Source organism: Selaginella moellendorffii, unplaced genomic scaffold (genome assembly GCF_000143415.4).
Source record: "Selaginella moellendorffii unplaced genomic scaffold, v1.0 SELMOscaffold_65, whole genome shotgun sequence".
NCBI classification, from domain to species: domain Eukaryota; kingdom Viridiplantae; phylum Streptophyta; class Lycopodiopsida; order Selaginellales; family Selaginellaceae; genus Selaginella; species Selaginella moellendorffii.
The window spans coordinates 194,949-221,050 of record NW_003314326.1 but is presented as its reverse complement, the minus strand read 5'-3'; the positions used below and the strand labels follow the sequence as shown (position 1 = coordinate 221,050).

General features: G+C 52.5%; 11 protein-coding genes across 15 annotated transcripts; 7 read left to right on the top strand and 4 right to left on the bottom strand.

The window, feature by feature from the left end:
* Positions 1-22: 22 nt before the first annotated feature.
* LOC9648779 lies at positions 23-4,342 on the top strand. Of its 2 annotated transcripts, none has more exons than XM_024658961.1 (12): positions 23-415; positions 489-991; positions 1,043-1,129; positions 1,185-1,334; positions 1,395-1,469; positions 1,532-2,755; positions 2,827-3,042; positions 3,104-3,385; positions 3,440-3,529; positions 3,594-3,656; positions 3,706-3,972; positions 4,043-4,342. In XM_024658961.1, exons 2-12 carry the CDS (start codon positions 515-517, stop codon positions 4,337-4,339), a joined length of 3,228 nt encoding a protein of 1,075 aa, XP_024514729.1. In that variant the 5' UTR covers positions 23-415; positions 489-514; the 3' UTR covers positions 4,340-4,342. The 2 variants fall into 2 exon arrangements, with proteins under 2 accessions (XP_024514729.1, XP_024514730.1); XM_024658962.1 differs by having other exon boundaries at positions 486-991.
* Positions 4,343-5,251, top strand: LOC112340498. 2 transcript variants are annotated; one of them, XM_024658965.1, is made up of 3 exons: positions 4,343-4,461; positions 4,512-4,677; positions 4,723-5,251. In XM_024658965.1, the coding sequence occupies exons 1-3, from the start codon at positions 4,387-4,389 to the stop codon at positions 5,226-5,228; spliced, it is 747 nt and encodes a 248-aa protein (XP_024514733.1). In that variant the 5' UTR covers positions 4,343-4,386; the 3' UTR covers positions 5,229-5,251. The 2 variants fall into 2 exon arrangements, with proteins under 2 accessions (XP_024514733.1, XP_024514732.1); XM_024658964.1 differs by having other exon boundaries at positions 4,503-4,677.
* A 35-nt stretch (positions 5,252-5,286) lies between these two features.
* Positions 5,287-8,702, bottom strand: LOC9648971 (NADPH--cytochrome P450 reductase). The gene is made up of 17 exons (XM_024658963.1): positions 8,200-8,702; positions 8,052-8,111; positions 7,919-7,995; positions 7,784-7,841; positions 7,640-7,726; positions 7,473-7,579; positions 7,218-7,418; positions 7,060-7,152; positions 6,772-6,997; positions 6,627-6,710; positions 6,408-6,559; positions 6,263-6,359; positions 6,055-6,207; positions 5,919-5,996; positions 5,737-5,859; positions 5,558-5,671; positions 5,287-5,507 (listed from the first exon to the last, which is right to left on the bottom strand). The coding sequence occupies exons 1-17, from the start codon at positions 8,509-8,511 to the stop codon at positions 5,433-5,435; spliced, it is 2,097 nt and encodes a 698-aa protein (XP_024514731.1). The 5' UTR covers positions 8,512-8,702; the 3' UTR covers positions 5,287-5,432.
* Positions 8,703-9,144: 442 nt separating this feature from the next.
* LOC9648970 (psbP domain-containing protein 4, chloroplastic) lies at positions 9,145-10,326 on the top strand. The gene is made up of 5 exons (XM_002985000.2): positions 9,145-9,532; positions 9,583-9,686; positions 9,743-9,854; positions 9,912-10,136; positions 10,195-10,326. The coding sequence occupies exons 1-5, from the start codon at positions 9,268-9,270 to the stop codon at positions 10,257-10,259; spliced, it is 771 nt and encodes a 256-aa protein (XP_002985046.2). The 5' UTR covers positions 9,145-9,267; the 3' UTR covers positions 10,260-10,326.
* A 101-nt stretch (positions 10,327-10,427) lies between these two features.
* LOC9648778 (pentatricopeptide repeat-containing protein At4g02750) lies at positions 10,428-11,660 on the top strand. The gene has a single exon (XM_002984999.2). The coding sequence runs from the start codon at positions 10,428-10,430 to the stop codon at positions 11,658-11,660; it is 1,233 nt and encodes a 410-aa protein (XP_002985045.2).
* Positions 11,661-13,341: 1,681 nt separating this feature from the next.
* Positions 13,342-15,450, bottom strand: LOC112351726 (putative pentatricopeptide repeat-containing protein At3g01580). Its single transcript, XM_024690097.1, has one exon. The coding sequence runs from the start codon at positions 15,448-15,450 to the stop codon at positions 13,342-13,344; it is 2,109 nt and encodes a 702-aa protein (XP_024545865.1).
* Positions 15,451-15,517: 67 nt separating this feature from the next.
* Positions 15,518-16,381, top strand: LOC112351706. Its single transcript, XM_024690054.1, has 5 exons — positions 15,518-15,750; positions 15,795-15,869; positions 15,937-16,000; positions 16,048-16,249; positions 16,307-16,381. The coding sequence occupies exons 1-5, from the start codon at positions 15,518-15,520 to the stop codon at positions 16,360-16,362; spliced, it is 630 nt and encodes a 209-aa protein (XP_024545822.1). The 3' UTR covers positions 16,363-16,381.
* On the bottom strand, positions 16,363-20,956 carry LOC9648969. 3 transcript variants are annotated; one of them, XM_024690052.1, is made up of 7 exons: positions 20,499-20,955; positions 20,326-20,446; positions 20,149-20,277; positions 19,978-20,097; positions 19,573-19,922; positions 17,279-19,514; positions 16,363-17,226 (listed from the first exon to the last, which is right to left on the bottom strand). In XM_024690052.1, exons 1-7 carry the CDS (start codon positions 20,738-20,740, stop codon positions 16,414-16,416), a joined length of 4,011 nt encoding a protein of 1,336 aa, XP_024545820.1. In that variant the 5' UTR covers positions 20,741-20,955; the 3' UTR covers positions 16,363-16,413. The 3 variants fall into 3 exon arrangements, with proteins under 3 accessions (XP_024545820.1, XP_024545819.1, XP_024545821.1); XM_024690051.1 differs by having other exon boundaries at positions 20,149-20,446; positions 20,499-20,956; XM_024690053.1 differs by lacking the exon at positions 20,499-20,955 and having other exon boundaries at positions 19,978-20,277; positions 20,339-20,377.
* A 206-nt stretch (positions 20,957-21,162) lies between these two features.
* Positions 21,163-22,570, top strand: LOC9648968 (15-cis-zeta-carotene isomerase, chloroplastic). The gene is made up of 4 exons (XM_002984998.3): positions 21,163-21,616; positions 21,674-21,820; positions 21,886-22,095; positions 22,168-22,570. The coding sequence occupies exons 1-4, from the start codon at positions 21,194-21,196 to the stop codon at positions 22,501-22,503; spliced, it is 1,116 nt and encodes a 371-aa protein (XP_002985044.2). The 5' UTR covers positions 21,163-21,193; the 3' UTR covers positions 22,504-22,570.
* A 280-nt stretch (positions 22,571-22,850) lies between these two features.
* LOC9648776 (glucan endo-1,3-beta-glucosidase 14) lies at positions 22,851-24,158 on the top strand. Its single transcript, XM_002984997.2, has 2 exons — positions 22,851-22,950; positions 23,029-24,158. The coding sequence occupies exons 1-2, from the start codon at positions 22,887-22,889 to the stop codon at positions 23,994-23,996; spliced, it is 1,032 nt and encodes a 343-aa protein (XP_002985043.1). The 5' UTR covers positions 22,851-22,886; the 3' UTR covers positions 23,997-24,158.
* A 483-nt stretch (positions 24,159-24,641) lies between these two features.
* Positions 24,642-25,903, bottom strand: LOC9648967 (glucan endo-1,3-beta-glucosidase 14). Its single transcript, XM_002984909.2, has 2 exons — positions 25,762-25,903; positions 24,642-25,699 (listed from the first exon to the last, which is right to left on the bottom strand). The coding sequence occupies exons 1-2, from the start codon at positions 25,832-25,834 to the stop codon at positions 24,708-24,710; spliced, it is 1,065 nt and encodes a 354-aa protein (XP_002984955.2). The 5' UTR covers positions 25,835-25,903; the 3' UTR covers positions 24,642-24,707.
* Positions 25,904-26,102: the final 199 nt, after the last annotated feature.

The following is a 26,102-nucleotide window of genomic DNA, read 5'->3' as shown; positions in this document are numbered from 1 at the left end:
CACTTGCGGGAGCTCCAAGGCGGCGGACATGGCCGAGCTTGTGAGTGAGAGGCTCCAGGCGTGTGCTGCGGTGAGGACGCCGAGGATCCCCGGCGGCTACTCCTCTGGAAGCAAGCCACGCGACAAAGTCGTGGAGAGAGAGGAGGTGGTGGACACCTTCTGCAAGAGAGGACTCCTTATGAAAGTTCCGGACTATCTCACCAAGCTCACCGGGGCTTCCAGAGAAGGCGTTCGAGCAGTTCCTCACTTGAGACCTCCGGACTATGGCGCCGGGAGAAAGTCGAACGTTCCTCATGCTATACGGAAGACCAAGTCCGGGACTGTGGCCTCGGCGACTGTTCCAATCAGTGCAAAGCAGTGGCTGCTCCAAGCGATTGGTCTCAAAGACACGGAAATCCGCGAGATGTTCATCCAGGTAACTTTTCTTTTTTGTTCTTGTGAGCTCGTGGCATCGATGAACCGTTAACTGGACTCCTCGTTTATAGCAGCTTCACACAGCACTCGTCTGACGCAGATGGAATCCATCCCTCAACTTGCAGGCGAGCACGTCCGCGAGATAAGAGCCGAGTGGGAAGCCATGGAAGCCAGGGTGAACAGGGTTCCGCCGGAGGCTGGTTTCTTAGTCAAGGACCGGCTTCTACTCGAGAAAGTCAGGGAGCTCATAATCCGTTTTGTCGAGTGCACTAATCCAGTCGTCTCTCCAATCCCTGGTGACCAAGGTACCGAGCTCTCTAAGAATGTTGACGAGGTCGAAGGAAGCAAGCACGAAGATGTTAGCGCCAAGGACGCTGAGCCTGCTGCTCCTGCTGCTGCTGCTCATCTCACTGAAGTCGACAACGAGCCTGTAGCTGTTGAAAAACAAGCAAAGGACGACCCTCCGCAGGATCAGCAGCAGTCCCTGGAACCACACAAGAGCGCTGCTCCACCTCCTTCTTCTCTGCCTTCTTACATTCCCGTCGAGGACTATGTTGTGAACAAGTATGTCGTCCAGGTACTCTTCGCACTGTCAGTCATACCGGTTGATAACGTTTTTGTCTGGCAGCCAGAACTTCTGGGAAGACCCGACTGCAAGTTCACCTACAGTCCATTCGATAAGAGATGGTATACGGTTGTCTTTCCTGCTCTTCAGGTAATACTTTGCAGTAGTCGAAAAACCTCGGGTGTGATTATTTGTATTCAAACAGCCAGGTAAAAGAGAGGACGTGCAACTGCTCGGAGATTGGCTGCAGCATGCAATGCAAAAGAACCATTGTGAGAAAGTGGATGGACGTTTTGAGAACGTGGAAGCCGCGTTTGTTCTTCATTCTATTGCCTTCCTAGAAATCGTTCGTCAGGTATGTGTGCAAATATTCTTCTTTCATGGCTCTACTGTTGGAGTTAGATAAACATGGCAGGTGGATATCCATTGCGAAGAGCGTGGAAACCTCCTTCTCCATCTTTGGAGGCAATTGCTACGTATTTTCAATCAGGTACTAGTCGAAAGCGTGCTAACCTTACAAACCTTAACTAGTCTATTTGCATGCACGCTCAGGTTCTTGTGCGAGCGGAACCAAAGCTCAATGCTACAGAAGATGAAATGAAGCGGCTACGAGATGATCTAGAAGGGGCGAAAGATCACCTGTCGCGGATGCTTTCCGATCACGACTTTTACAGGGACCAGTATGACGTTATACGGGCCAAACTCAAAGACAAGGACATTGAGATGAGGAAGATCAAGAGGTGTCGGCTGTGTCGCACGGAGAACATGTCACCCAGATCCCGGAACGAGTATCTCGTCAACCTGAAAAAGCGGTCGATATCGTTCAGATACACGCACGAACCCACGGAAGAGGAACTGAAGCAGCAGGAGGAGGAACTTAAAAAGCAACTCGAGCTGAAGAGACAGGAGGAGGAGCGCAAGAAACTTGAGGCCGGAGGAGCTACTGCCGAAGGTGCACAAACCGAGGGAGCAGAAGCTGGCAAAAAAGCAGGAGCCGATGAATCTACTGAACAGCTGACAGAAGAAGAGCTCCAGCAACTTGAGGAAGGTGAAAAGCAGCAGACAGCGGTGCCTGTTTCAGAGACAAATCGACGAGACGATTACACACAGACCGATCCCAGCAAGGGACTGAGAAGATGCCAAAGCGCGCCGCCAAATATATTTCCACCAAAGAAGATAGTCGAGGCCAAAGAAAAAGGTGGTGAGGAGGTGGAAAAAGAGGTCAAGGCAGAGGCAGAGGGAGCTGGAGCAGAAGCAGAAGCAGGAGGAGCAGCTCCACAAGCTGAGCTGAGTGCTGACGACTTGAAAGCTCTAGCTGGGGGATGGGTTGATCCCGAAGCTGCTGGCAAGGACAAAGCCGAAGGCCCCCCAATCGTCGAACGCTTGAAAGAGTTCGAGACACTTGCGGTGGACACTATAGGCTTGCTCGACAGGCTCCCGATGGAGGGTGCATTGGCAGAGAAGATTGAGGTCCTTCTCAAAAAGTATTGCGAGATGACTGGAACAGTTTTGGGCGACAAGTTCAGGGAGAAGTTTATGCAGCGGCACAAGAGCTTGATGCAAGGGAAGCGGGGTTCTGTTGCCGTAGAGGGCGCAAAAGTTTCTTTCATAGAGGGCGGCCCAAGCAGCGGCAGGCCCAGTGAGATGAGGAAGAGCAGGAAATCCAAAGGAAGCAAATTTGGTTCCCAGCTCAAGTCTTACGTGCCTCTCGGGTTTGCAAAGATGATGAAGATTTACAACCCGCCCAAGACTGTAAAATTTTTCAACGTTCGGCAGGTAAAGCATCGTCTTCTTTCTGTTATTTTGTTTCTTCGGCCTGATCTATAGATACTCTTCCGGTTCTGCAGCTAACAAAGCTAATTGCGTCGGTGTACGTGAGCAAAATTGTCGCAGATTCTGTCGATGACTCTTGCAATAATGAGCGGCAAACTTGTTGCGAGTTTGTCTATGATTTCATGCTTAATCAGTATGGACTCAAAGGTCTCAGCGAGTCAGCGATCTTTGGTGTTTTTAAGACGGTCAAGACACTCATCACCAACAAGGAGATTGAGAAGCATCATAAAGTAGGCAGGCATTAAAGCCGTAATGGAGAAGTTTCTAATATGCTTTTCTACGTCCTGGCAGATCAGAGTCTTCAGCCGGTTTGTTGGTATGGACGAAACCAACAACTACAGCGAGCCCGATCTCTATCTCTACCTTAAAATCCTTCAGCGAGCTTCAAGCAAAACAGGAGTGCTGCTTCCATCTGACCAAGACGACGGTCTTATATTCTTGAATGCATCCCAGTACGCTTTCATTGCCGACGAGCCCAATCTCGTTGCCTACTTTGGAAGCCAGGGAGCAGCATTGTCGTTCGTGGAGAAGTACGTTGCAAAGAATGCAGTGACTGAAAAGGCGTCACCAGAGGTAAGTCTTGACTTTGCTGTTTTCCTTTCAAAGTAAAAGTTGTGAACTTTGCAGATCAGGAAGCTTGTGAAGGAAAGTGAAGTACGAAAAGTTGATTGGGACCTGCTTGTGGAGGCGATACTAGCGGTCTATCCACATAAGATGGTAAGAACAGGAAAAGAAAAGGAGATACAGCTTCTGAGAGTCCTCGCTATTCTTGTTTATCCAGGACACCATACAAGACGAACGGAGAAAGAGCATTCAAGTCAGCAAGCCAGTTCCCAAGGATAAGGTATTAAGGCCTTCTGATTTTACGTGGTTTTGATGTTAAAGTATCTCAGGCAACCGAGCTGGAGAATCTGTTCATTGCCGGAGACGCAAATCAAGATGGAGTTTTGACGTTCAGCGAGTTCCGAGAGATTGTCACTACTGCAGATTCATCGATCTCGCAGCAAAGTGCAATCAGGATGTTCAGGGAGACACTATTGATGATGCCGGATGGAGGAGACAGCATCAGTCCACAGGCCTTTGCTCAAATAGCCTATAACCACGGCATTGAAGCGCCTGCCAGCACTGTATTCGACCTTCTCAAGAAGACCTGGTCACAGGTAACTAGCAATCTATGGAAATTTATTCACTACTATCAACTCATCGTCACACGTTTTGCCATTTCCACAGGTCCAAGATGATATCGACCCAGAAAAAGTGAACGCAAGCAAAGACGAGTATGATTTCTCAAAGGAGGTGCTGCAAGACTTAATGCAGCAGAAGGTGGACGTCAACTCCGCGGTGCAGACGTTCAGGCAGTTTGTGCTTCGCTTCTGTGGACAAGACGAGGAAGAGCAGCCAGCGTCACAGCAGATGCAAGAAGGTGACGAGGAGGCCCTTCTTCAGGAGGAAGGTGACACACTGGGAGAACCAAAGTCAGTACCAGACGTTCAAGATGATGTGGAGGACAGTCCCATTGTGGAGTGATTCTCCGCCATAAAGAGGGTCGGGGGTAGGGTTTTTGACGAGGTAGTATGGGTAACAAGAAGCGCGAGAAGCACAAAGGTAAAGCGAAGGCTACCGTGGACCCTTCTGTTGGCCCTGATGAGGTAACGCTTGGGATTCTCACATACTTTCCCACGTAACACAGGATGCACAGGTGAGGATATGTGTCGAGTTTATGGAGCCGGACTTAGCCTTCACAAAGGTAGCAAAGTTGGCAGCGCCAGCCAAAGCCACGGTCGAGGAATGCCTGAGGAGTGCACAGAAGCTTCTCCCCACGAGGAGCGTGCTTGATCCCAAAGACTTCGTTCACTATGTCATAGGTGCCGCGAGTCTTCTTCCACGGTGAACTAACCTGTTACATACAGATGGTCTCGAGGGGCTCACGGTTGCGGAGTGGGCGCAGCTGACACCAGGTTTGCCACCCACGGTGAACGTGTCCACGGATGCGGGGAAGGGATTGGTGGCCAAGTATACTGCCTTGTCGGGGGAGGTTAAAGAGTTGGAGGCCCAGGTGAGAGACGCCCGGGACCAAAAGCTTAGTTTGCAGGCCGAGGTGAAAGATACCAGGGAGCAAAAGCTTAGTCTCCAGGCCGAGGTAAAAGATGCGAAGGAGAAAAAGCTCCATGCGGAAGGCCTCCTGGCGGCGATGCAAGATGAAGTGATGGATCGCATGGCCAAGCTGGAGGCGGAGACAAAGAATGGTAAGGCGGAGTTGGAAAAGCAGCTGGAGCAGTGCAATGCGAAGCTGGAGCAACTCCAGCTTGCTAACGCAGATCTTCACAAGGCCATGGCGGAGCTGCGAGAGCTGAACAAGAAGCACCAGGAACGGATCTTCGAGCTGGAGTTTCTCGTATACCATGAGCACAAGTAGCTCAAGTGAACAAAGTGTTATTGCATTGAGATTGATTCACGTTTACTTCGCAAGCACAAAGTATGAAGTTGCGTTAATTAATGGGTGAAATGGTTTGGAGTCGGTTGAATACAGCAAGAGACAATTCGTCTCTCAATGAATGCTAACTACAAAATTCGTAGTGTACGTCGTTTCCTTGTTTCAATCACTTCGCAGGTAAAGCAATCACCAGACGTCTCTCAAATATCGACCATCGTTTTGCAGTTGCTTGACAAAAGCCTCAGCTTCCTTGACGTTGCCCTGCCAAGAAAAAGTTGACTTTTGCATCGGTGGTAAGCACAAAAACTCACCTCGGTTTGGACAATGGTAAGCAGCATCTTGTGAACGTCGCGAGCCATTCCTTTGGCATCGCCGCAGACATACAAGTAGGCCCCGTTAGACAGAAGTCTCCACAAGTCAGTAGCCTGAAAGAAGGAACAACAAAACAAGCAGTATGAGACGAGAGAGATACAGGAGATAACAAACGCACCTTGTCTTGCATCTTGTGTTGGACGTATTCCTTGGTGGAGCCCTCTCGCGAAAAGGCCACGTACAGGTTTGCCAAAGTTCCTCTGCTCACATACTCGTTCAGTTCGCGCTCGTAAATGAAATCCTGCTCACAAGACTGGGCGTTGCGGACAAAACAACACAAAAAACGAGAAACACATTTACCTGATTCCGATTGCGGCATCCAAAGAAAAGAACCGAGGGCCCCAGTTGTTCACCCGAATCTTGTAGAGCAGCTCTTTCCTGAGAAGTAACAGAAATGAGTTCCAGGAATAAAATAAATCACACAAGAAAAAAACACCTGGAGGAATCCTCTGAAAGGTGCCAGGCCGGTGCCAGGTCCTATCATCACGATGGGAATTTTCGGGTCCGCAGGAAGCTTGAAGTTTGATTGTCGCACAAATATAGGAGCCCAGCTGCAGTCATCGCCGGCCTCTTCGGCGGAGCGAGCATTCTGTCACACAAGCGTTTCCTAGTTAGAGACGGACACTTGAAAAAAAATTTCAAACCTTCATCCATGTAGAGCAAACTCCTCTAAACAGGCGGCCAGTTGGACTTGGTCCATGAACTAACGCGCAAGTGACGTGAATCCTAGTGGGCGCAAACCTGCGCAGCAATGACAGTGAGCACAGGAGTAGGCGAGAAAGGACGTACTTTGGAGAGGACGAGATGGAATAATATCTTGGCATCAAACGCGGAGCCACTGAAGCGAAGAAGACCCCGAGTGGCAGCTTGACAGAGGAAAAGTCAGCCAAAACCTCCAGCAGGGTCCTTTGACACGAAGAAATGTATTGCGAATAGTCCTCCTGCAGGAAAACATCACCAAAGTCAAGACAAGCTGGAAAATGTAAACCCTGTACGATCACAACCAACCTTTCCTTGCAGCGATGCTAGGTGCTTCAAACGGTCTGCATGGCTAGTCTCTGATGTATATGCCGCAAGGACAGCAAGCACAGCCTACACAGACAAAAAGCAAAGGTTAGGAGAACAGAAACTTGGGGTGGCCGATGTGCATTACCTTGCGAGGAGGAGTTTGCAAGTCGGCATAACGAGCCAAGGCAGTTCTTAGAGTGCAGGGTGTGGGAAATGGCGGAAGAAGGCTACCAGGCAACGGAGTGCCATCTTCCGTGTCTGTGTGAAGTGAAAAGACTGTGTCCAGCGTATAATCTAGAAGATTGGCAGCCTCCTCCACAACGTCGTGACAATTCTCAGCGTACACACCAACATGGTCTCCAGTCTCGTAACTAAATAAAATCACAAGACTTATATGTGTGAGCTTGAGATAAAAGAGAGGGCTTTAGCGTACCTGATGCCAGTCGCAGCTATGTCGAACTCCAAGTGGGTGCACGATCTGTCGGACAAGGGCGTATGGAGCTCTTTCCGAGCGGCCACGATGGCTCTGGAATCCCGGGCACAATAAATGAGAGGAGAACTAAAAGCAACAAGATGAAAAGAGGCTCTCACCGACAAGGATGGTTCATATCAATAACGACAGGCCCACCGTTTTCCACCGGGAGAAAGCTCCCTTCGACGAGTTTTGCTAGCTTCTCATGAATTACAACTCGGTATTCGCTGACAGCTGCCGTGTAAGTGGTAGTGGAAGGAATGGCAACGTCGTCCTCGTTCCGAAGCAAAGCGTCAAGCTCCGGCCATAGCTGCTCGCGCCTGTGTGTAGAAACACGCGTAAGCCTTTAAGCACTAGCACTTAGAGAGTCGTACCAGGCGGAGAAATCGTCTTCGATGCATTGGTCGTCATCGCCAACTCCACAGGGAACAAGCCTTTTGGCACCTTGCTTCTCCAATTCCTCGTCCACGTCCTTTCCAACCTTGTGACGAGATCAAGTTTTAACTATCAGCAATCGCAAAAGGATGAACGGTCGGTCTACCTTGTTGAAGTACTCGTACTGGCGGTTGCCCAGACCAAACACCGCGTAAGTCATCTCGTTCAGCCACAAGCCTCTTTCGTCACCACCCTGCAAGTCGATCGATCTTACTTAAAGATTCCAAGGAAAAGAAAAAGAGTCTTCTACCTCCGTAAGGAATTTGTAGAACCTGGCCGCATTGTCCGTCGGTTCTCCGTCACCATACCTGCAAAGAACACAAAGATGCACAGTTCACAAAACGCTGCTTGGCAGAGATTATTAAACTCCACACGAGATTCTCACGTTGCGAGCATAAAGATGGCCAGCTTCTCCTTCTTGAGCCTGAGCCGATAGTGGTCGTCGTCCGCTGCGTAGTTGTCCTGGAACAAAGAGTAGCCTTTAGAAAGACTGGAAAGAACGAAGAAAAGAAGTTTACCAAGTCGACGGCCTTGAAGAGAACCCTGTCGTATCGAGACTTTGCTTCCTCGACCAGGGCCTAGAAGAACACGAAAAATCAATCCCGGAAGCTGGCTGGAGCGAAGACGCCAAAAAGAGGGAGCGAGAAATATAAACAAAAACCACACCTTTGCAAAACCTTCCGCGGTTCCGGTTTGGGTGCCAAAGAAGACGGTCACTTTGCTCGTGTAGCCTGCTAGATCATCGGCCTCCTCCTCCTCGGCTTCCACAATTGGCGTCACCACTGTGGGCGGCTCCGCCACGCGCTTGCCGGCATCAGCTGCCTTCCACCAGAGGAAGAGCGCCCCGGCCACGAGGAGCAGCGCCGACAGCAGCAGGGTGAGCGGGGAGATGTTGGTGGACGCCATCCCCTTGACGCCCAAGAGCGCCAGCACGAAATCCAGGCTCGACGACTCCATTCCTCCGCCCATCTGCTCCATTTGCTGCGAGCGCGCTTAAAATGAAGACCTAAAAATCGATGAGAATGAAGCTATCGCTGGGCCGGAAATAGCAGAGGAGGGAGGAGGGATTGATCTCTTGTTCCTCCAATTCGCTTCCCAGCCCCAGGAGCCCTCCACAAAAAGAATGGGGGATTTGCGCTGCCCACAATTCCACAACACTACTGCAACCAGTCCACGCGGCCAGCCACCGTTCACACCTACCAGACCTGGCGCCTTTGACTGACACGTGGCGCCACCACAGTAGTGCCAAGTCAGCAATATAAAGGCGTAACCACCTCGCCGTGGATTCTTCAAGCGTTCAACGGCCGAGATCGCTCCTGATTCTTTTTGTGTGAGCGCGTTTTCGAGATATTGTCAACCGGGAGATGGAGATAGACAAGTTGTTGCTGACCATTGGGGATGCTATCTTGCTCATTTTCTACAACCATAACAAGTACCCTGCAAGAACTTTGGCCAAGCTGACCACTGGGATGCTATCTTGCTCATTTTCTACAACCATAACAAGTACCCTGCGAGAACTTTGGACTTTATATGCGGATTTCTTTATCTTTGGCGCGACGACCTTTAGCCGTTCCAGGTGTGGCAGGGAGGAAGATCGACGTTGCCTGCAAAAACACCATTCATGCGGAATGATCGCTCCTGGATATTTCACTCAAGTGTTATAATTTGCAACTTTATCATCCAGGATTTCTCCAACCAAATGCAATCGAGATTCGCATATTCTAGGTCCAAGTGATGGCCCTGGCTTGCGGTGGTGGACGCCTTGGCTGCGTGCCGGCGCTACGATTGCGATTGCGAGTACTAGCGCGAGCTCTTTCCTCGGGCGATGTGCAAGGCGAGTGTGGTAATGGTTTTCATAGCACCCACCGCAGGAATTTCCTCCTGGCTGGAGGATCGCTCATTCTCCACCAAAGCTGCGTCCACCACCAAGAGGCAATCGCGGTGTCACAAACCCTCCTTGCGGGACGCGTTCCCGGCCTTTCCCTTCCTGACGAGAATGGTGAGAGTGAAATTTCCATTGATTCCAAGATCACATCTTTCATTGTACAGGCATCAGAACGTACCGAAGACCCGATGAGAAATCTGGCGGCCATGGCGTGGGCTGGAGTCCCATGATACCATACTCTTTCCGAGTTCCACAAAACTGGCAAGAGGTAGGCTCCGTGAACATTCTCCATGTCCATCCGCAATATACTTTCGTAATGCACAGGTTCCCGTGTCTATAGCGGACCTGGGTGGAACCGAGATTGACCTCCGGTTTGCCAGCAGCGAAGAAGGCAGCATCGCAGTCGTTGTGGCTCCCGTGAGGAGATTTTCAGACAGTGAGTAGCTAGAGTGTCTCAAAGCATCTAGACTCATATCGATTTGGATGGTGGCAGCAATCGATGACAATGCCAAGATCGAAGAGATCGGACCACCAGAGAAGGTGATCGACGCGTTCGGGCCAGAGGTGACCGGCAAGAACATCGAGGGCAGCGTCAAAGACATGGAAGTGAAGCAGTACGATGGGAGAACTTACTACCAGTACGAGCTGGAGCCACACGTACTCATCACGGCAACAGCCGCTGGGAACAGGCTCTATCTCATGTCTGTCAACGCGAGCGGTAAGTTTTTCTTCTCACGAAGTTCTGTGTTCCAATCTATCTCTCTCTCTTTGTGTAGGACTCCAATGGCGGAAGCATGCCAGGGAACTGCGAAGCATCCAGGATTCGTTCAGAGTTGGCTGATTCACATCAAGCCTTAACATTGTTTCTAGTTGTAGATTACAAGAGTCCAGATGTTTCTATAGAGCGATACCAGGTGGCGGCATTTGTTCACTATAGACAGACACCTTGGAAACGATTGTCACTTTCTTAGAGGCCGTGACACACGGCAATGGCTTAGCTTAGCGGTACATGGAACTCGCTTGCACACGGAGGCGCTTCAGCTCGCTTCTGGGGAGCTCCACAGAGCCGTCGCGCATTCGACTGCTCCACAGGCAGATGGTGGCGAGCGGGCTTGGCGATGACACATATCTCATCAACTTGGTGATGAAGATGTACAGTAGGTGTCGCTGCCTCGACGAGGTTGAGCGTGTCTTCTGTTGCATGGCCGGACCCAACGTGTTCTCGTGGACCATTGTGCTCGAGGCATATGTCCGTAATGGGCATATGGAGAAAGCTAGAGTTCTGTTTGATCGGATGCCGGCCAGAAACGTCGTCTCTTGGACAGTTATGATCCACTCCTACTCAAAACGAGGTAACGTTTATGAGGCTCAAGCCCTGTTTGATTTAATGCCGGAGCGCAACACTGTGACATGGAACGCTTTGCTTGCGGCGTATGCCTCAAACAGGCATCTACACGCTGCAAAGCACACGTATGACTCGATGCCGGAAAAGGATCTTGCGTCTTGGACCACCATGCTGCGTGCTTTTGCAAGCGCGGGGCACGTAGAAAATGCGGCATGCGTGTTTTCTTCTATGTCCCAGTGCGATGTCGTGGCATGGACGGCTATGGTTTACACTTATGCCGCTTCTGGGCATTTGGAAGCGGCAATGACCACCTTTGAGAAGATGCCCGAGTCGACGTTGGTAACATGGAACGTTCTCCTCGTTGCATATTGCCGCAATGGCGACTTGAAGGGCGTAAAGCTGGTGTTCGACTCAATGCCGGAGCGAGATTTGGTGTCCTGGACCGGATTGCTCCAAATCAATTGCCAGTACGGAAACGTCGAGTTTGTAAAACAAGTGTTTGATTCCATGCCCGAGCGTGATACAGTTTCCTGGAACATCATGGGAGCGGCACAGTCGCAACGCCGCAGCTACACGCAATCGATCCAGCTGCTTCGCACCATGACAATGGAAGGGGCGGACGTGAGCCAGAGGTCAGTGTTGAGTGTTCTAGCTGCTAGCAACGATGTTGGTCTTCTTGAACAAGCCCGGCATTTGTTCCTGCTCATGGCGGGCGACCATGGAATAGCTCCTGCAATGGAGCACTTCTGCTCCGTGGTGTGCCTCTTGGGGCGAGCTGGACGTGTAGAGATGGCACAGGAGCTCCTTGACACCATGCCATTCATTCCTGACTCCGTTGCTTGGGCTGCATTGTTTGCTGCTCATCGAATCCATTCAAGCTCTTTCCTTGGGCATTGATGCCGGAAATGTTGGACATGAGCACACGCGTATGCCGTCACCAGCGTGCGGAAAAGCGTTCTCCCGCTGCGAAGATGAGCTGCATAAGAAAGGCATAACGATTTGTCAGCCGTGACGCACATTTTTATTTCCTTGAAAAAGGAAAGAACAAAGGGTAGAGTCATATCAAGAGTTGAGAGAGAGAAGCTTTTTCATGGCCATTGCTTGGGATGATGATCGGGTAGTTCCACTTGACAGCCACATCCATGACAGGTCCAATTAGTCCTGTACTGCAGCAGGTTGCGTTCTAACATAGAGTTTACAGTATCCTGGTGCTCAAGGAGCTCCGCATACGGGACAATACCATCACGACCTTTTTCAAGACTTCAAGGAACGTCTTTCGCGTCCATTTGTCATGTCGAGAGAAAAAACTTTCGTTGAGTTCACAGCCAATTGTTACTTCCTTCCAGGCCTCCCATGCCTCCTCCACTTTATCCACATGAGCGCACTTTACCTGTTCGCAGAATTCGATGTGGTCGAACACCTCGTCCCACAGAACTTGCACCTTGGCCAGTCTCTCGGGCCCGGCTTGCTGTCCCACAAAAGCCAGAGACTCATCCTTGGGGAAGTTTCCTATGGTCACAGATCTCGTTCGGTGACCTTGGACATCCAGCATGTGATCAATCCCACTGCGTGAAGAAGTTCTCAGACGATAGCAAGACAACGTTTGCAACACACTCTTGCTTGGAGAACCTGACTATCTGCCGCATCAGCTCATCCATCTCGCGAGAATGCCAGTATTGAAGAACGTTGGCTTCATCGATGAAAGCCGTTGGAAAGCCACCAGTGTAGCCATTCAGAAAATCCCTCACCACGTCCATGCAGTAGTGGGGTAAAGCCTCAAACACCATTGCCATTGCATCAGCCCGCTCCCTACTATGCAAGGCGGTTCTTTGAGGAGTGGTAACCTTGAATAACTTGTCGTCAATATCAATACCCCATGACTTGCAACCAATCTGATGCTTCAGAGTTTTCATATTTGCATCGGCGTCGATTTTCTGCCCCAGAGACTGCCCAAGGCTCGTCCACAAAGTGTTGGCAAAGTTCGCGGGGGACAAGTTGTAACTCTGCCGCAAATGGATGTAGGAAGACACCCCCGAGACCAGCCCCAAGCTCTGCCTACGGCGGAACTCGCGAATCACTGCCGTCTTACCCGAATCCTTGGGACCGAGAATGGTCACAACCTTCCCAGCGTCACCGAAGACTGACGGCTGCAACAACTTGTCCACCTTAGCTATCTCCATCTCCCGGTTGAAAAATCTACTTGAGTACACCACCGAACTCGAGCACCCGTGCCGAGCCAACATGGAGCCCATGACAATATGTATATATGAAAAGCGCTTCTTATATACCTTTCTTCCACACATAACCTTTGTATTCTTGGACCATAAGTGATCAGCAGCACGTCATCATCAAAGACACGGAAGTGAAGCAGCAAGAGGGAAGAACTTACTACTAGTACAAGCTGGAGCCACACATACTCACACGCAAAGAGCATAAGCCCTGAGAGTATGGAAGCATATCAGAGAACTGAGAAAGGAGTTGGCTGATTCACATCAAGCCTTAACGTGTAGCTATAACCATGTCATTCACTCCCGACTCCGTTGCTTGGGCTGCATTGTTTGCTGCTCATCGGACCGACTCAAGCTCTTGCATTGATCCCGTAGATGTTGGACATGAGCACGTATGCCGCGATCTGGCTCTCGTCCATGTCAAGCAGCTTGTGGTAAGCCCTTGTCCCCAGCTCTACGTTGTTCCATTTGTGACACGCTGCCAAGATGATAGTCCAGGTGACTTGAGTTGCACAGAAAGGCATGGATTCCAGCGTTGACATGGCCTCCTCCAGGCGATTAGCACGGCCCAGCATATCGATCATGCAGTGGTAGTGTTCGATGCGAGGCTTGATCCTGTGTTGCGAGATCATAGCTCGGAAGCACTGCCTTCCCTTGTTAACAAGCCCCGCTCGGCTGCATCCCGTGAGAAGCGACAGAAAGGTAACATCATTGGGTTCCAGGCCAAGTTCACGCATCAGGGACAAGAGCTCAAGCGCGAAAGCGGCTCCATCATTTCCGTCTCCTGCTTGACAATATCCCGCAATCAGTGAACTCCAAGTCACCGAGTTTTTGGTGCTTGTCGAATCGAAAACCTGTTCTGCATTGGCTAGGCTCCCGCATTTGCTGTACAAGTCAATGAGGCTGTTTGCCAAGAACACGTCCCTCTCCATTCCGTGCCTGCAAATCTCCCCGTGGAGAAACTTTCCAGTTTGAAGTGAAGTAAGGCTCCCGCAAGCAACGAGTGCAGCAACGAGAGTCCGAGCATCCGGGGCGATTGCAACGACTGATGGCTTCATGGCTGCGAACAGTTCCAGGCATAGTTCTGCCTCTCCATTCTCAGCGTAGCCGAGGAGAAGCGAGTTCCACGATGCGGTGTCCCAAGTGGAGATGGTATCAAAGACGCAACGAGCATCCAGCATGCTGCCACACTTGGTGTACATGACAAGGATGCTGTTTCCCACATATATGTCCGTCACTGCAGCCGCGTCCTTGCAAAGCTGGGAGTGTAAACCCATCCCGTACTCCAGGCTGCTCACTTTGACAAGCCTTCCACGGACAAGCTTGCCTGCTTCTTCTTCCGCCAGAGCCGAGACAGCCATGAGAGCCGCTACAAACGTGCAGGCATTTGGAGTTACGGAGCCTTGAGCTTGCATGCGCGAAAACAGCTCCAGTCCGGCCCTGCTTTCCCCGTTGTGGACGTATCCAAAAAGTAGAGCTGTCCACGAGACGACGCTACGGACTTGCATCTTGTTGAACACCGCTCGAGCCTCTAGCAAGCTGCCGCAGCTCGCGTACACGTCGATCAAACAGTTTGCTACAAAGAGTTGCGAGTCACAGCCGGTCCCAGCAGCTTGAGAGTGGATTTTCGCAACCTCCTCCTTCCAACATACTACGTTTGGTTCTCCGGGAGTACTGCCTTGCTTGGATATGAGTGACGAGCAGCAGGAAAGAGCAGCCACAAACGTCCGAGCATTCGGCTCCCATCCATGATCCGACACTGTGTGGAAGAGCTGGAGCCCGAGCTCGGCTTCCTCGTTGTCGACACAGGCCGATATCAAGGAATTCCACGACACCAAGCTATGGCACGGCATCCTATCGAAGACCATCCTGGAATCCAGCAAGCTGCCACACTTGGTATACATATCCACCGCGGAGTTGGCCACAAACAAGTCCATGTTGCCGCTACTCAGAGCCCGGGAGTGTAGAGCCATGGCCCTGTCCAGCAACTCCAGGCCATCGCGATCTCCTTGTCGTGCTGCCAGGCTCGCACAAGCCACCATTGCCGCTACAAAGGTCCGGGCATCACAAGCCGGCATGAGCTCCTCCACCAAGTGAAGAGCCTCGGCTTGGTAGCCAGCGTTGATCGCCAGGCCCAGGACGAGCGCGTTCCAGGAGACGAGATCAGGGCGCGGGATGGCCACGAAGACGGCGCGAGCATCCGCGGGGCTGCCGCATCTCGCGTACATGCTCAGCAGCGTGTTTGCTACGTGAATGCCGGTGACAATGGCGTCGTGGGCAGCATCGCAGTGGAGCTTCCTCCCCAGCTCCACATCGCCAATGCTGCCGCATGCCTTGAGCGCGCACAGCAGCTGACCTGCTGCCTTGGTGGAGACGTCGCGAGCAGCAAGATCTGGGAGGCGATGCGCGAGCAAGAGACTTACAGCAGCATGCTTGCGCCCACACACGATGGTGCGCATCCACGACGCGAGCCATTCAATTCCTTAGGCAGGGAACCCTAATCTATCTCTCTTTTTAAATTATTTTATGGCTATGGCGAGCAATCCGGTGCCTTGGCCTGGGCATCGAAGCGCTCCTCCGCACACCAGGAGCGCGCTCGTGTCTCTGGCCAGCTGCGCGGCACTCGTGCTCCATCCGCCGCCATCACAAGCGCTTGCATTCGACTGGCTTGGGGGCCAGCAGCAACAGCAGCAGCAGCAGCAAGAGCAGCGAGTGGAGCGCGATCCGGTGGAGCCATTCACAATCTATGGAAGCATCTTGTAGGTAATCCTCTTTTTCGTCTTTCTCAGCTTTGTCTTGTCAGCAAGAAGTATTTTATCGAGCAGATTGTGGAGGGGAAGATTGTCGCTCGGAGAAAGGGCTTCACGGCGTCAGCATGGTAGGAGAAGCTCTATCTTTGAAGATTGCTGATCCTAACTCTTGCTTGTCTCCATGAATCTATCTAGCATGAATGTTTTGGAATCCAGCTTGGAAAGCCCGGAGCTTCAGGCAGTTCCAGCCGGATTGAAGGTTTACCACTTTTGAGAAAGTGTGGATGGCATCTCAGGAAAATGCAGGTGACGCTGCTGGGGGAGCCTTGCTGCGGTAAAGGAGAGGGGCAATCGAGAGAGGAGTCGTGCTCACAGCCTTGTAGCATGGTTTGCAAAGCTGCTATCGCTCGACACCTTCGTCATGTCAACGGAACAACAGGCTACGTTCTAGATCCGGATGACACCAAGCGAGTCATCGGCTCGTGTGTCAACCAGTGCTCGAAAGAATGTAAGTGAGCGTCTTGTTCTAGTCTCGATCATTGATTTGAAAGGTATTTTTTCACAGGTACCAAACCAGGAAAGTCGATATCCTTTGTGCTGCCCTTCAGGCCGAGAAAATGAAAATATTCTTGTTTATACACATTGGAGTGTACAACACTGTGTCTACTTTTTCTACACACCTCTGCTCATTGCCGGTGCCGAGGTGGTTCTTTGCCATGGGAACAAGTTTCCCTCGATGTAAGTTCTCGTACTCCTGTCATGCTTCATCAACTCGATTAACTTGGTGGCAGGGATGGAGCACTCGTGTAGCTGCGTGAGTCTAAACACCACGCTGATGCAGTCATCCTCGCGCATCATCTTGCTTACCTCCTTCAAGCTGGAGGCGGAGGTCATGAGCTTGGCCAAGAGATTGAGAGCGCGCGTCTTGCACTCGTTGCTGCCGGACTTGTCCATGATATTCCTCAAGGCCAACACGGAGGCACGGGTGAGAAGCATGCTGCGCACTTCTTTGCACAGGCTTGCTTCCTGCAACAGGCTTGCCAGGATTGCCAGGGCGCTCCTCTTGATCTTCTCGTCGGGGTCACCTTGGCTGGCGTAGTCTTCCTGCAGCGGCTTGACGAGGATGGGGATGCTGTCTCTCAGCAGCAGCTTCAGTTGCTGAGTGCCCGGAACGGTGAGCGTCTCCAGAGCGGAGATCACGTACGTTATCCTCTCAACGTAGCCTTCCCGGGGGCTGTTAGTGAGGCAGAACCTGTAGACGGCCAGCAAGGTCCTGAGTGCGTTATCGGTTCCGGAAGTAAGGCTGCGGGCGAGGTTGCGGATGAGACAGGCACTGTTTACGACCGCGGCTTGTGATCTCTCGCCAGTCTTCCGGAGGATGTCGAGCAAGTGGTCCATGATCCCGTTGGAGATCATGCTGCCGCGGATACCTTCCATGGCCTCGCTCAGTGCACCGATTTTCAAGAGAATGGAGATTGCCAACTCCTGCAAAGATAAAGTCAGTGTCAGCATATGTTCTGCCGAACAGGCAGCGTACCTGTACCCGATCGTTGTCCGGAGAAAGGCACTCTATCAGCTTTGGAATGGCACCTTGCCTGTAAAGCTCTACCTTCAGGGAAGAATCCTCCACGGCGATGGAGAGCAACTCCAGAGCCTCAAGCCTCGCCTGTGGCAGCACGGACAAGAGCGGCTTGATCGCGTGCGAAGAAGTTTTCAGCGGACCCTGGAGGCATGCACTGTCGGGGTGGGCGAAAGAGGAGAGTAAGCACACTGCTGCTCTTGTCACGCTGCCTGGGGCATCCATCGTCAGGAGCTTCATCAGCCCTTGGACGTATTTCGGCGACGCTTCGCACTGCTGCTGGCTGCAGCAGGAATAAAGAAGAACCAGCGACGCAGAGATATCGTCAATGCATGGCTCCCCGCAGCGGCCAGACTTGAGAGCTTCCAAGCCGGTGTGTCCGAAACCAGCTGCCAAAAGCACCGAGTGAGACGAGGTGCTGCTCTCCACCAGCATTCTGATCGATGCTACCGCGTCGTCCATGTACTCGCTCCTCGAGAACGCTTCAAGGAGGAGCGGGATCTCCTCCTGCGTACATGGTCTGCTGCGGCTCACAAAGGAGAGTAGCAGCTCTCTGTATGTTTCTCCTGCTTCATCCGCCAGCTCTACGAGATGGAGCCGGCTCGATCCGCCCAGGCTTGCCAGTCCCTCCTCTCCTCCTCTGCTAGCGTGCACCAGCAATATCTCCGCCACCTTCGTTCTGATGGTTTTGCTGCGGCCATGCTGTAGCACGTAGCCAAGCTGCTTGAGGCTTGGCTTCGACACTATGACATCGCTCCTCTCGGTCAGTGACCACAGCGCAAGAGACGCGGCTGATTCTCTGCACTGCTCGGGGAAGTTCTCGTCGATGCAACAGCACAGGAGCTTGTAAAGATCCAAGCTCTTAAGTGCCAGATGCCTCAGCTTGCCGTTGCCTGCCAAGAGTCCCAGCGATATCATAGCCTCCGTGACGCACTCGGCACTGTCATCTGTCTGTATGGTGTTGCCAAGCACTCCAATCCCTCCAGCTCTGGAAAACTCCTCCTGGCATGCACTCGAGCGTAGGAGAGTTGTGAGCACAGCAAGAGCTCCCTTCCTGCACGTTGAGCGTGGCGAGACTGCAAGCACCAGCAGAACTGTGACGCCATCGTTTTCGACCACAAGCTCCTTGCATGCGGGATCCTTGGAACACAGCGTTTTGAGGAGCTCGAGCGCCTCGGCCGTGCAGTCCTTGACTTGGAGCGTATCCATGAGGCGAGACGTCAGCCTTTGCACGTCACCAAGTTCGAAACTCCAGTCCTGCTGCAAGTCTAGACAGCCGGTCGACAGACGGAGTATGCTCGCGAGCAGACGCGCGTTGTCCGAGGGATGAAATGCCGAAACCAGCTGCACGATGAATCTGTGGTATCCCGCTTCGACCAAGTCACTGAAGCCTTCGTTCTTGGCAAAGTGCTCCAGTACTGTGATTGCGGCTTCCTGAGAGTCCCCGGATAATGAAGCTGCGCAGCGAACCAGGTGAGATACAGCATTCTTCTTCTTCAAAACCGCGCAAGCTCGAGACGATCCGGAAGACACTGCGGACTTGAGTGCCAGAACCGACTCTTGAACGATGCAATCTTCCTCCGACTTGAGAAGATCGAGGAGACATGCTACCAAAGAGGAGTCACCGCTAAAACTTGCGTCCTTGTTTCTCGATAGCTTCCGGAGGCATCGAAGGGAAATGTCCATGCCATCTTCAGACTCGGTAGCCAGTGCCGCGAAGGATGAAATAATTCCCACCTGAGAGAGGAGGAACTCCGTCGCCTCGGGAATCGATAGCAAGTTGGTGATGGTCTCGGCGGATTTCAGTCGAACCGTCCCCGTTCCTGTGGTGACCAGATCCAAGCAGTGCTCAAAGATCTCGCTCACAACCTGTCCTGTATCATCGGCAGTAGCTTGTCTGGAAGTCATGAGCGCAAGAATAGCTGCGGTTTTCTCCACCACCATTCTCCTGGATGACTTGAGCAGCTTTACAAGCTGTGCTGTGCCTCCGGACTTGAGGATTGATGCTGCTCCACTTGTGGATGACGCGACTTCGAGCAGGCAGTTGAGCGCCCTGAGCTGCTTGATATGGTTGTCGGACTCGAGCTCCGAGACCGTCTGGAGAACGAAGCCCTCGTCGTAGCTTCTCTCCACCACGTCCACAACTGGTTCGTCAACATCCTCGGCGTGCGCAGGAGAAGCTGTTTGCTTCCACCTAGAAAGACATGCATGGGTGGTTTTTAAGATGAAGTCAGATAACGCGAGACACGAACCTGGCGATGGCATTTCGCAAGGCAATGTTGTCGATGAGCAAGTCGGGTTGCACAAGAGCTCTCGAGTTTGGACAGACGGCAGGACCGTTGCCAAAGCACCGCTCGATGCAGTGCCTACAGTAGGAGTGGCCGGACGTGAGGAGGACCGGTCGCTTCATCAAGTCGTGACAGACGGAGCAAAGAAACTCTCCTGGGATGCCAGCCGCGTCCACCTCCAAGACTTTGCCATTAACTTCGAGCTCGTCGATGCAGAAGATGATCTGCTCCAAGAGCTTTTCTTCAATCCTTTGCTTGGAAGAAGAAGTCGTGCCGACTTGTGTCATCAAATCGCTCTTCGATCGCTTCATGTCCTGAAACGAGACTTTTCATTTGGCAAACTTTTCGATCGGCAAGAGAGTACTTTACCTGCCATTCCCTGCGCACGGTCTCCATGTCCGACTCGAATTTCTCCGCGAGCCACGCTAGAAGCTTGTCCAAGGTGCTCTCTTGTTCATCTTCAGTCCTGCTCCGCAATATCGACAACACCTGCAACCAAAGCTCGAACACTCTCGCTCGCTACATGGCAGGAAAACATACCTCGTCCGCAAGGTCTTGCTGCTCTTGCGTGTACGCGCTCTTATGCTGGAGCTCCGTGCTCAGCTTGGAGAATGCGCTCGCCAGCTCCTTCACGTCGGCTTGGATTGCCGTTGCTTGCGTGAATTGGATCTGCAAACACACAGTTCTTAGTATTCTTACAGTCACCGTCAAGCACACCAGCGGGACGGACTTGAGGAAGCCATCTATACTGCCGGACACGACGCTCAAATCTTCGTCAACCTCCTTGCTCATGAAAATGTAGCGGAGAATGCTGGCCCTCGATGTCTTCTCCAAAACCCTGCCAAGCCACTCGAGCTTGCGATTTTTGAGTGCGGATGGAAGAAAGATACCTGTAGGCGTCCTCGAGGCATTTGTTGAGGCCCTCGAAGCATGCCTTGGCCTGAGGGGTGAGTGGCGCTTGCGGCGTTCGCGAGTTTTGGAGCTCCTGGAGGAGGCCAGCCAGCCTACAGACCTGGTCAATCAGCTCCCGGCATTTACCTCTCTGCTTGGGGACATCCTGGTAGTTCCTCACGATGCGATAGGCGAGCTTGAGCGCATCGGCCACCAGATCTATGTGCTCGATCACCATCATCGACCCAAGCTATGGAGTGGAATGGAATGATCGATGCGATGGAGAGAATGATGAGTAGAGCTCCGGAAACTTGGGATCAATGCGATGGAGAGAGTGATGAGTAGTCCAGAAACTTGGGATCGAATCTAAAAAGCCTAGGAGGCTAGTCAAACAGGCTGCACGTTGCTGTAGGGTCGCGGCCAATGCCGCGTTACTTAGCTCATACTTTGCTCATTAAGGAGATGATAGAAGATACCTGTCCTGGATAGAAGGGATGTTCCCGTAATTCTCGGGATGATGGCTGGGAGAAATTACCACGTCAACATTGAGAGTTTTTACGGCGACTATTTTACCCTTCGCGGCGCGTTCGTCCGATTCGCCAGGAATCTCTTGCGCTGGAATGTTATCACCAGAAAATGTGGTGAGTGGAATAATGAGCTAAACAGAGGCTAAGCAAGGAGGAGCGAGGAGGCCATGGCCGTGGCTGCGCAGTGCCTGCGCTGCGCCCTTGTAGCTCGCCCGTCCATCGCCCAACAGCGCATCACAAAGGTAAATAACCTAGGAGGTGGTGCTCGTGGCTTTGGCATTGGTGGAGCACCAACATCCATATCACGACGCTACCATGGGCTTGGACGAGTTCTTGTCTTTGCTCGCGTCTCCAACGAGTCCGAGGTGCTACCGTCCGCGAGCGCCGATGACCAAAGTCCTCCTCCGCTCGTGGGTGAAGACTCTGCGGTGTTTGAGCTCCAGAGCCAGAAGCTTTCGTCCTGGCTCTACTTTACAGCCATTCTTGCCGCCGTCACCGTGGTTCTCTACTTCGCGTGGCTCGATCCAAGCACGGGCTATGGAACCGCTTACGTCGACTGGCTCTCCACGCTCACCAACAATTCTCCCGAGGTACATCTTTCTTCTATTTTTCTTGTTTCTTTCTTCATGAGATAAGTGTCTTTGCAGCTCGTGATCACCGCTATGCTCGCCATTTTCGCTCTGGTCCACAGTGGCCTGGCCAGTTTTCGCGACCGAGGCGAGCAGCTCATCGGCGAGAGGGCGTACCGAGTTGTTTTTGCTGGACTGTCGCTTCCGCTGGCAGTTTCTGCCGTGGTCAGTCACCAAGCACGAAACATCTTCCAGTCGTGCGCTTATTTACGCTCCACTTGTTCGCGCAGGTGTATTTTATCAACCATAGATACGAAGGTGCGCAGCTATGGCACGTCCAAGACGTTCCTGGAGTCCATCAGCTGGTGTGGCTTCTCTCGTTTACGTCATTCTTCTTCCTCTATCCGTCCACGTTTAATCTGCTCGAAGTTGCTGCTGTCGACAAGCCCAAGCTTCATATGTGGGAGACTGGGATCATGAGAATCACCCGGCATCCCCAGGTATGCTACACAGTCCAAGCTCGAATTCATTCCAGTGTTGTAAATGAATCCTTTCCTCTGCTCGACCCGCAGATGGTTGGACAGTTCATGTGGTGTTTTGCTCACACGCTATGGATCGGCAGCTCCTTCACGCTGACCACGTCCATCGGGCTTCTCGCTCACCACCTTTTCGGAGTGTGGAACGGTGACAGACGACTTTCCCTTCGCTACGGCGACGCCTTCGAGGCCGTGAGGCAGAGAACGAGTGTAGTGCCCTTCGTGGCTATAGCTCAAGGCCGACAGAAGCTGCCACGGGATTTCTACAAGGAATTCCTGAGGCTACCTTACTTGATCATCACAGCACTGACTTTGGGGGCGTATTTCTCGCACCCGTTGCTTCGCTTGGGGAGCTCCAGTTTGCACTGGTAGCTCCAGTCTTCTACGTACTCCAGCTCTTTCTAAAAAGTTCTTGTGCGGTCCCCCCGCACTCAAGGTACTTACGAGCTTTGGTCTGTCTAACGGTGTGATGCTTGCTTGCTGCCCAGGTAGCCAGACCATATCTAGTCTTTAGATCTATGCCCAAGATGAGTGAGAATCCATTCTATACGGATGCACAGGGCTGATATCATAGTTTCAAGGATGCCGGTGGAGCACTTATTCAGTGCGTGGCATTTCAGCCACTGGCTGTCCAAAAGAGATTTGTGGCCGCTACCAACTTGTCCGGGTCCACCGACACGCTTTTTGACGATGACAAGTAGACGTGTGAGTCACGATGTTTTCGCTCGAGTTGCAAGCCTTGATTTTTGGGGGAGATGGCACCGTCTGTCAGTATGGAGCTTGTGCTGGCCGCGTTTATTCTTTGCTGCAAGATCGCAGGTGTGTGTGACAGGATAGATTTTAGATTTCTCTTTTACGTACTGCCTGGCATACCAAATGTTTCTTCCGTGTTTGCAGGGACACAAGCGATCGGTGTCAATTATGGCAGAATCGCCGACAACCTTCCAGCTCCAGACGCAGTTGCTCAGCTGGTCAAGTCCCAAAACATTGGCATGGTTCGGATATTTGATGCCGATCCCGCTGCCATCCAAGCCTTCGCGCGCCAAGGCATTCCGGTGGCTATAACTCTTGGCAACGGTGAGATTGCCGGGGTTGCCTCGTCTCAAGCCGCTGCCGACGGATGGATCGCCGGGAACGTCATGCCGTACGGGTCCATCGTCTCGGTCGTCATTGTTGGGAACGAGGTGATCAAATACAACCCGGAACTCAACCCGCAGCTCGTCCCGGCCATGAACAACATCTACACGTCGCTCGTCAACATGGGAGTGGCTTCCAGAGTCAAAGTGTCCACGGCTCACGCCATGGACATTCTGGATGCTAATGCGGCGTTCCCTCCGTCGGCTGGCATGTTTCGGAGTGACATCGGAGGCAGTGTCATGCAACCGGTGCTCGACTTCTTGGCACGCACAGGCTCCTACCTCCTTGTCAACGCCTATCCATACTTCGCCTACAGGGATGACAAGGGACAGAACCTTGCGCTCGACTACTCTCTGCTCCAGCCGGGAGCCGCGGGTTTCGATGACTCCAACTCGGGCTTGCACTACTCCAACTTGTTGGACGCTCAGCTCGACACGGTCTACTCGGCCATGCGGAAGCTCAACCACGACGACGTTGGCATCGTGCTGAGCGAGAGCGGCTGGCCGTCTGCGGGTGACTTTGGTGCCTCGCTCGACAATGCTGCCACTTTTAACAGGAACTTGATCCAGCGTGTTGCTGCAAACGCTGGCACTCCTCTCAAGCCCAACACTCCCGTGCAGGCTTACATCTTCTCTCTCTTCAACGAGAACCAGAAGCCCGGCGTGACGGAGCAGAACTTTGGGGTGTTTAGGCCGGACATGTCCAAGGTCTACGATATCACTTTCTGATTCAAGCACTAACTTCTCATTCCGAAAATTATTTTGATTCTAGAGAGCACTAGCGTTACTTTGAGCGGATCATTCGTGTTGTGTACTCTCGTTGCCTGTGATTTTCTTGCGTGTGGAGAAACTGAGAAAAACAACCAATACAATATGAAGCATCACACTAAACTAGAATCTGGAGCTAGTATAGTACTTACTTGCAGCCGATAACTGGGGCTCCACACAAGGTGGTGACGTCCTCCATGAAGACGAGGAACCATCTAAACTGGTGCGGGCCAAGGGCGCACAGGCAGTCCCAGGTGTAAGTAGCCAGAGTGTTGCAACAGAGGCGTGAGACGGTGCTATTTGGCGGGCTCTCGTGGAGAACAGTGGGCAGGCAGTAGCTCAGAATCGTCGCCGTCCGCCCCGTCGCGCAATTTGGCTCCGGACGCTGTTGTCCACCGGCATTCATCAGCAGCAGCGATACTACCACCACTGCGGCCAAAGATGCCAGCACAGCCGTCATGCTTACAAGTTTGTGGCGAGTTTTCTCTTGGCTCTCCTCATGCCGCTGACTTTAAGAGTTTTCTCTGTGTACGAGCGAGCTGTTAGGAAGGCCATGCCTTGTGGCTGATCCTACATCCATTGCAAGCGCACACACACGCGCAGGGCACAGGCTTTTTCATTTCCACGCTTAGTCATCAGTGTGCGTTTGACCATGGTAGACTGCATGGTCATTTAGTCAACTCCCTCGGAGCAAATGCATGGGTAAACCCTGGTCATGTTGGGGTAGAAGATACCAAAGTTTTGCTCCACGGCGCCGCGCTTGAGGTTCTCGTTGAAGAGCGCAAAGTGGTAAGCCTGAATAGGGTGGTGTGGTCTCAAGGGCGTCCCAGCTCCGCTAGAAACCTCCTGAAGGAGGTTGCAGAAGAAGTGACAGGATTTCTTCTTGCTGGCCCCAAATCCTCCGCTCGACGGCCAGCCCGTCTCGGACACCACGAGTCGCACCCCGCCGTAGCCCAGCTTGGTCATGGCCGAGTAGACGGCGTCCAGCTGAGCTTTGAGCAGGCTGGTGTAGTTGAGGCCAGTGTGTGGATCCATCATGGCGTCGGCGCTCACGTTTCCAAGCGCGTAGTCGAGAGAGACAGTGCGGCCTTTGTCCTGCTGGTAGACGTAGTATGGGTAGACGTTGACAGTGAAGGAGGAGTTTGTGACGAGCAGAAAGTAGAGCATTCTTCGCAGGGTCTCGCGGTACTTGCTCCCAAACGATCCGCTGGAAGGAGGATCGGTGCTGTCCAGGATGTCCATGGCGTGAGCTGTGGAAACCCGGATGGCTCGGCTCATCCCGACGCTGACCAACACGCGGTGCAAGTTTTCCATGGCCGGGACCAGGAGCCTGGCCATCTCTTGGTGCAGCGTGAGGATCTCGTTGCCGACGAGGATGGTCTCGATCTGGGCTCTGTAAGGGAAGATGTGCTGGTAGAACCACGCACGCGCGCAGCTCTCGCTCATGGCCACGTCGAAGATCATTTCGGTGGGCAGGGTGACGGACATTCTCACCGGGGATCCAAAGCGTGCAAATGCCCGAAGAACCGCTGGCTCTATGTCCAGAATCCTCACCCTGCTGATCCCTTCCCCGGCCACCAGGTTGGCAACATCGGCTGGCCTGGGAAGGTTGCTGGCGACGCGGCCATAGTTCACTCCAAACTGTGGAGGAGCTACTGCCATAACTTTGGATGAAGTTAAGGCTCCACCAAGCAAACACCAGGAAACGGAGGAAAATGCTACGCACCTTGTGCTTGGCTGTCGCCGAGCAGGCTGCTCCAGAGCACGTAGGAGTACCAGATTACTTTCCTGCTGTTCATGGCATCCCAGAGGCGCGATTATCTCACTTGGCTACTGCTTAAAAGCCAGGCTCCATGCAACTTATGCGTGCTCCACCTACAAAGCAAAGCACGGGCTTGCTCCAACTAACCAGCTACTAGATCGTCGTCCCTCGGTGCGTTCGTTTCTCCTGTTTTCAATCCTTTTCTTCTGAGGCTGGCTTGACAGGAAATAAAGTTTCGAGGCAGGAAAAAGGCAAAGGTGGTACATTGGCAAAAGTTGGAATAGACAAGGTGGCTACGTACACCT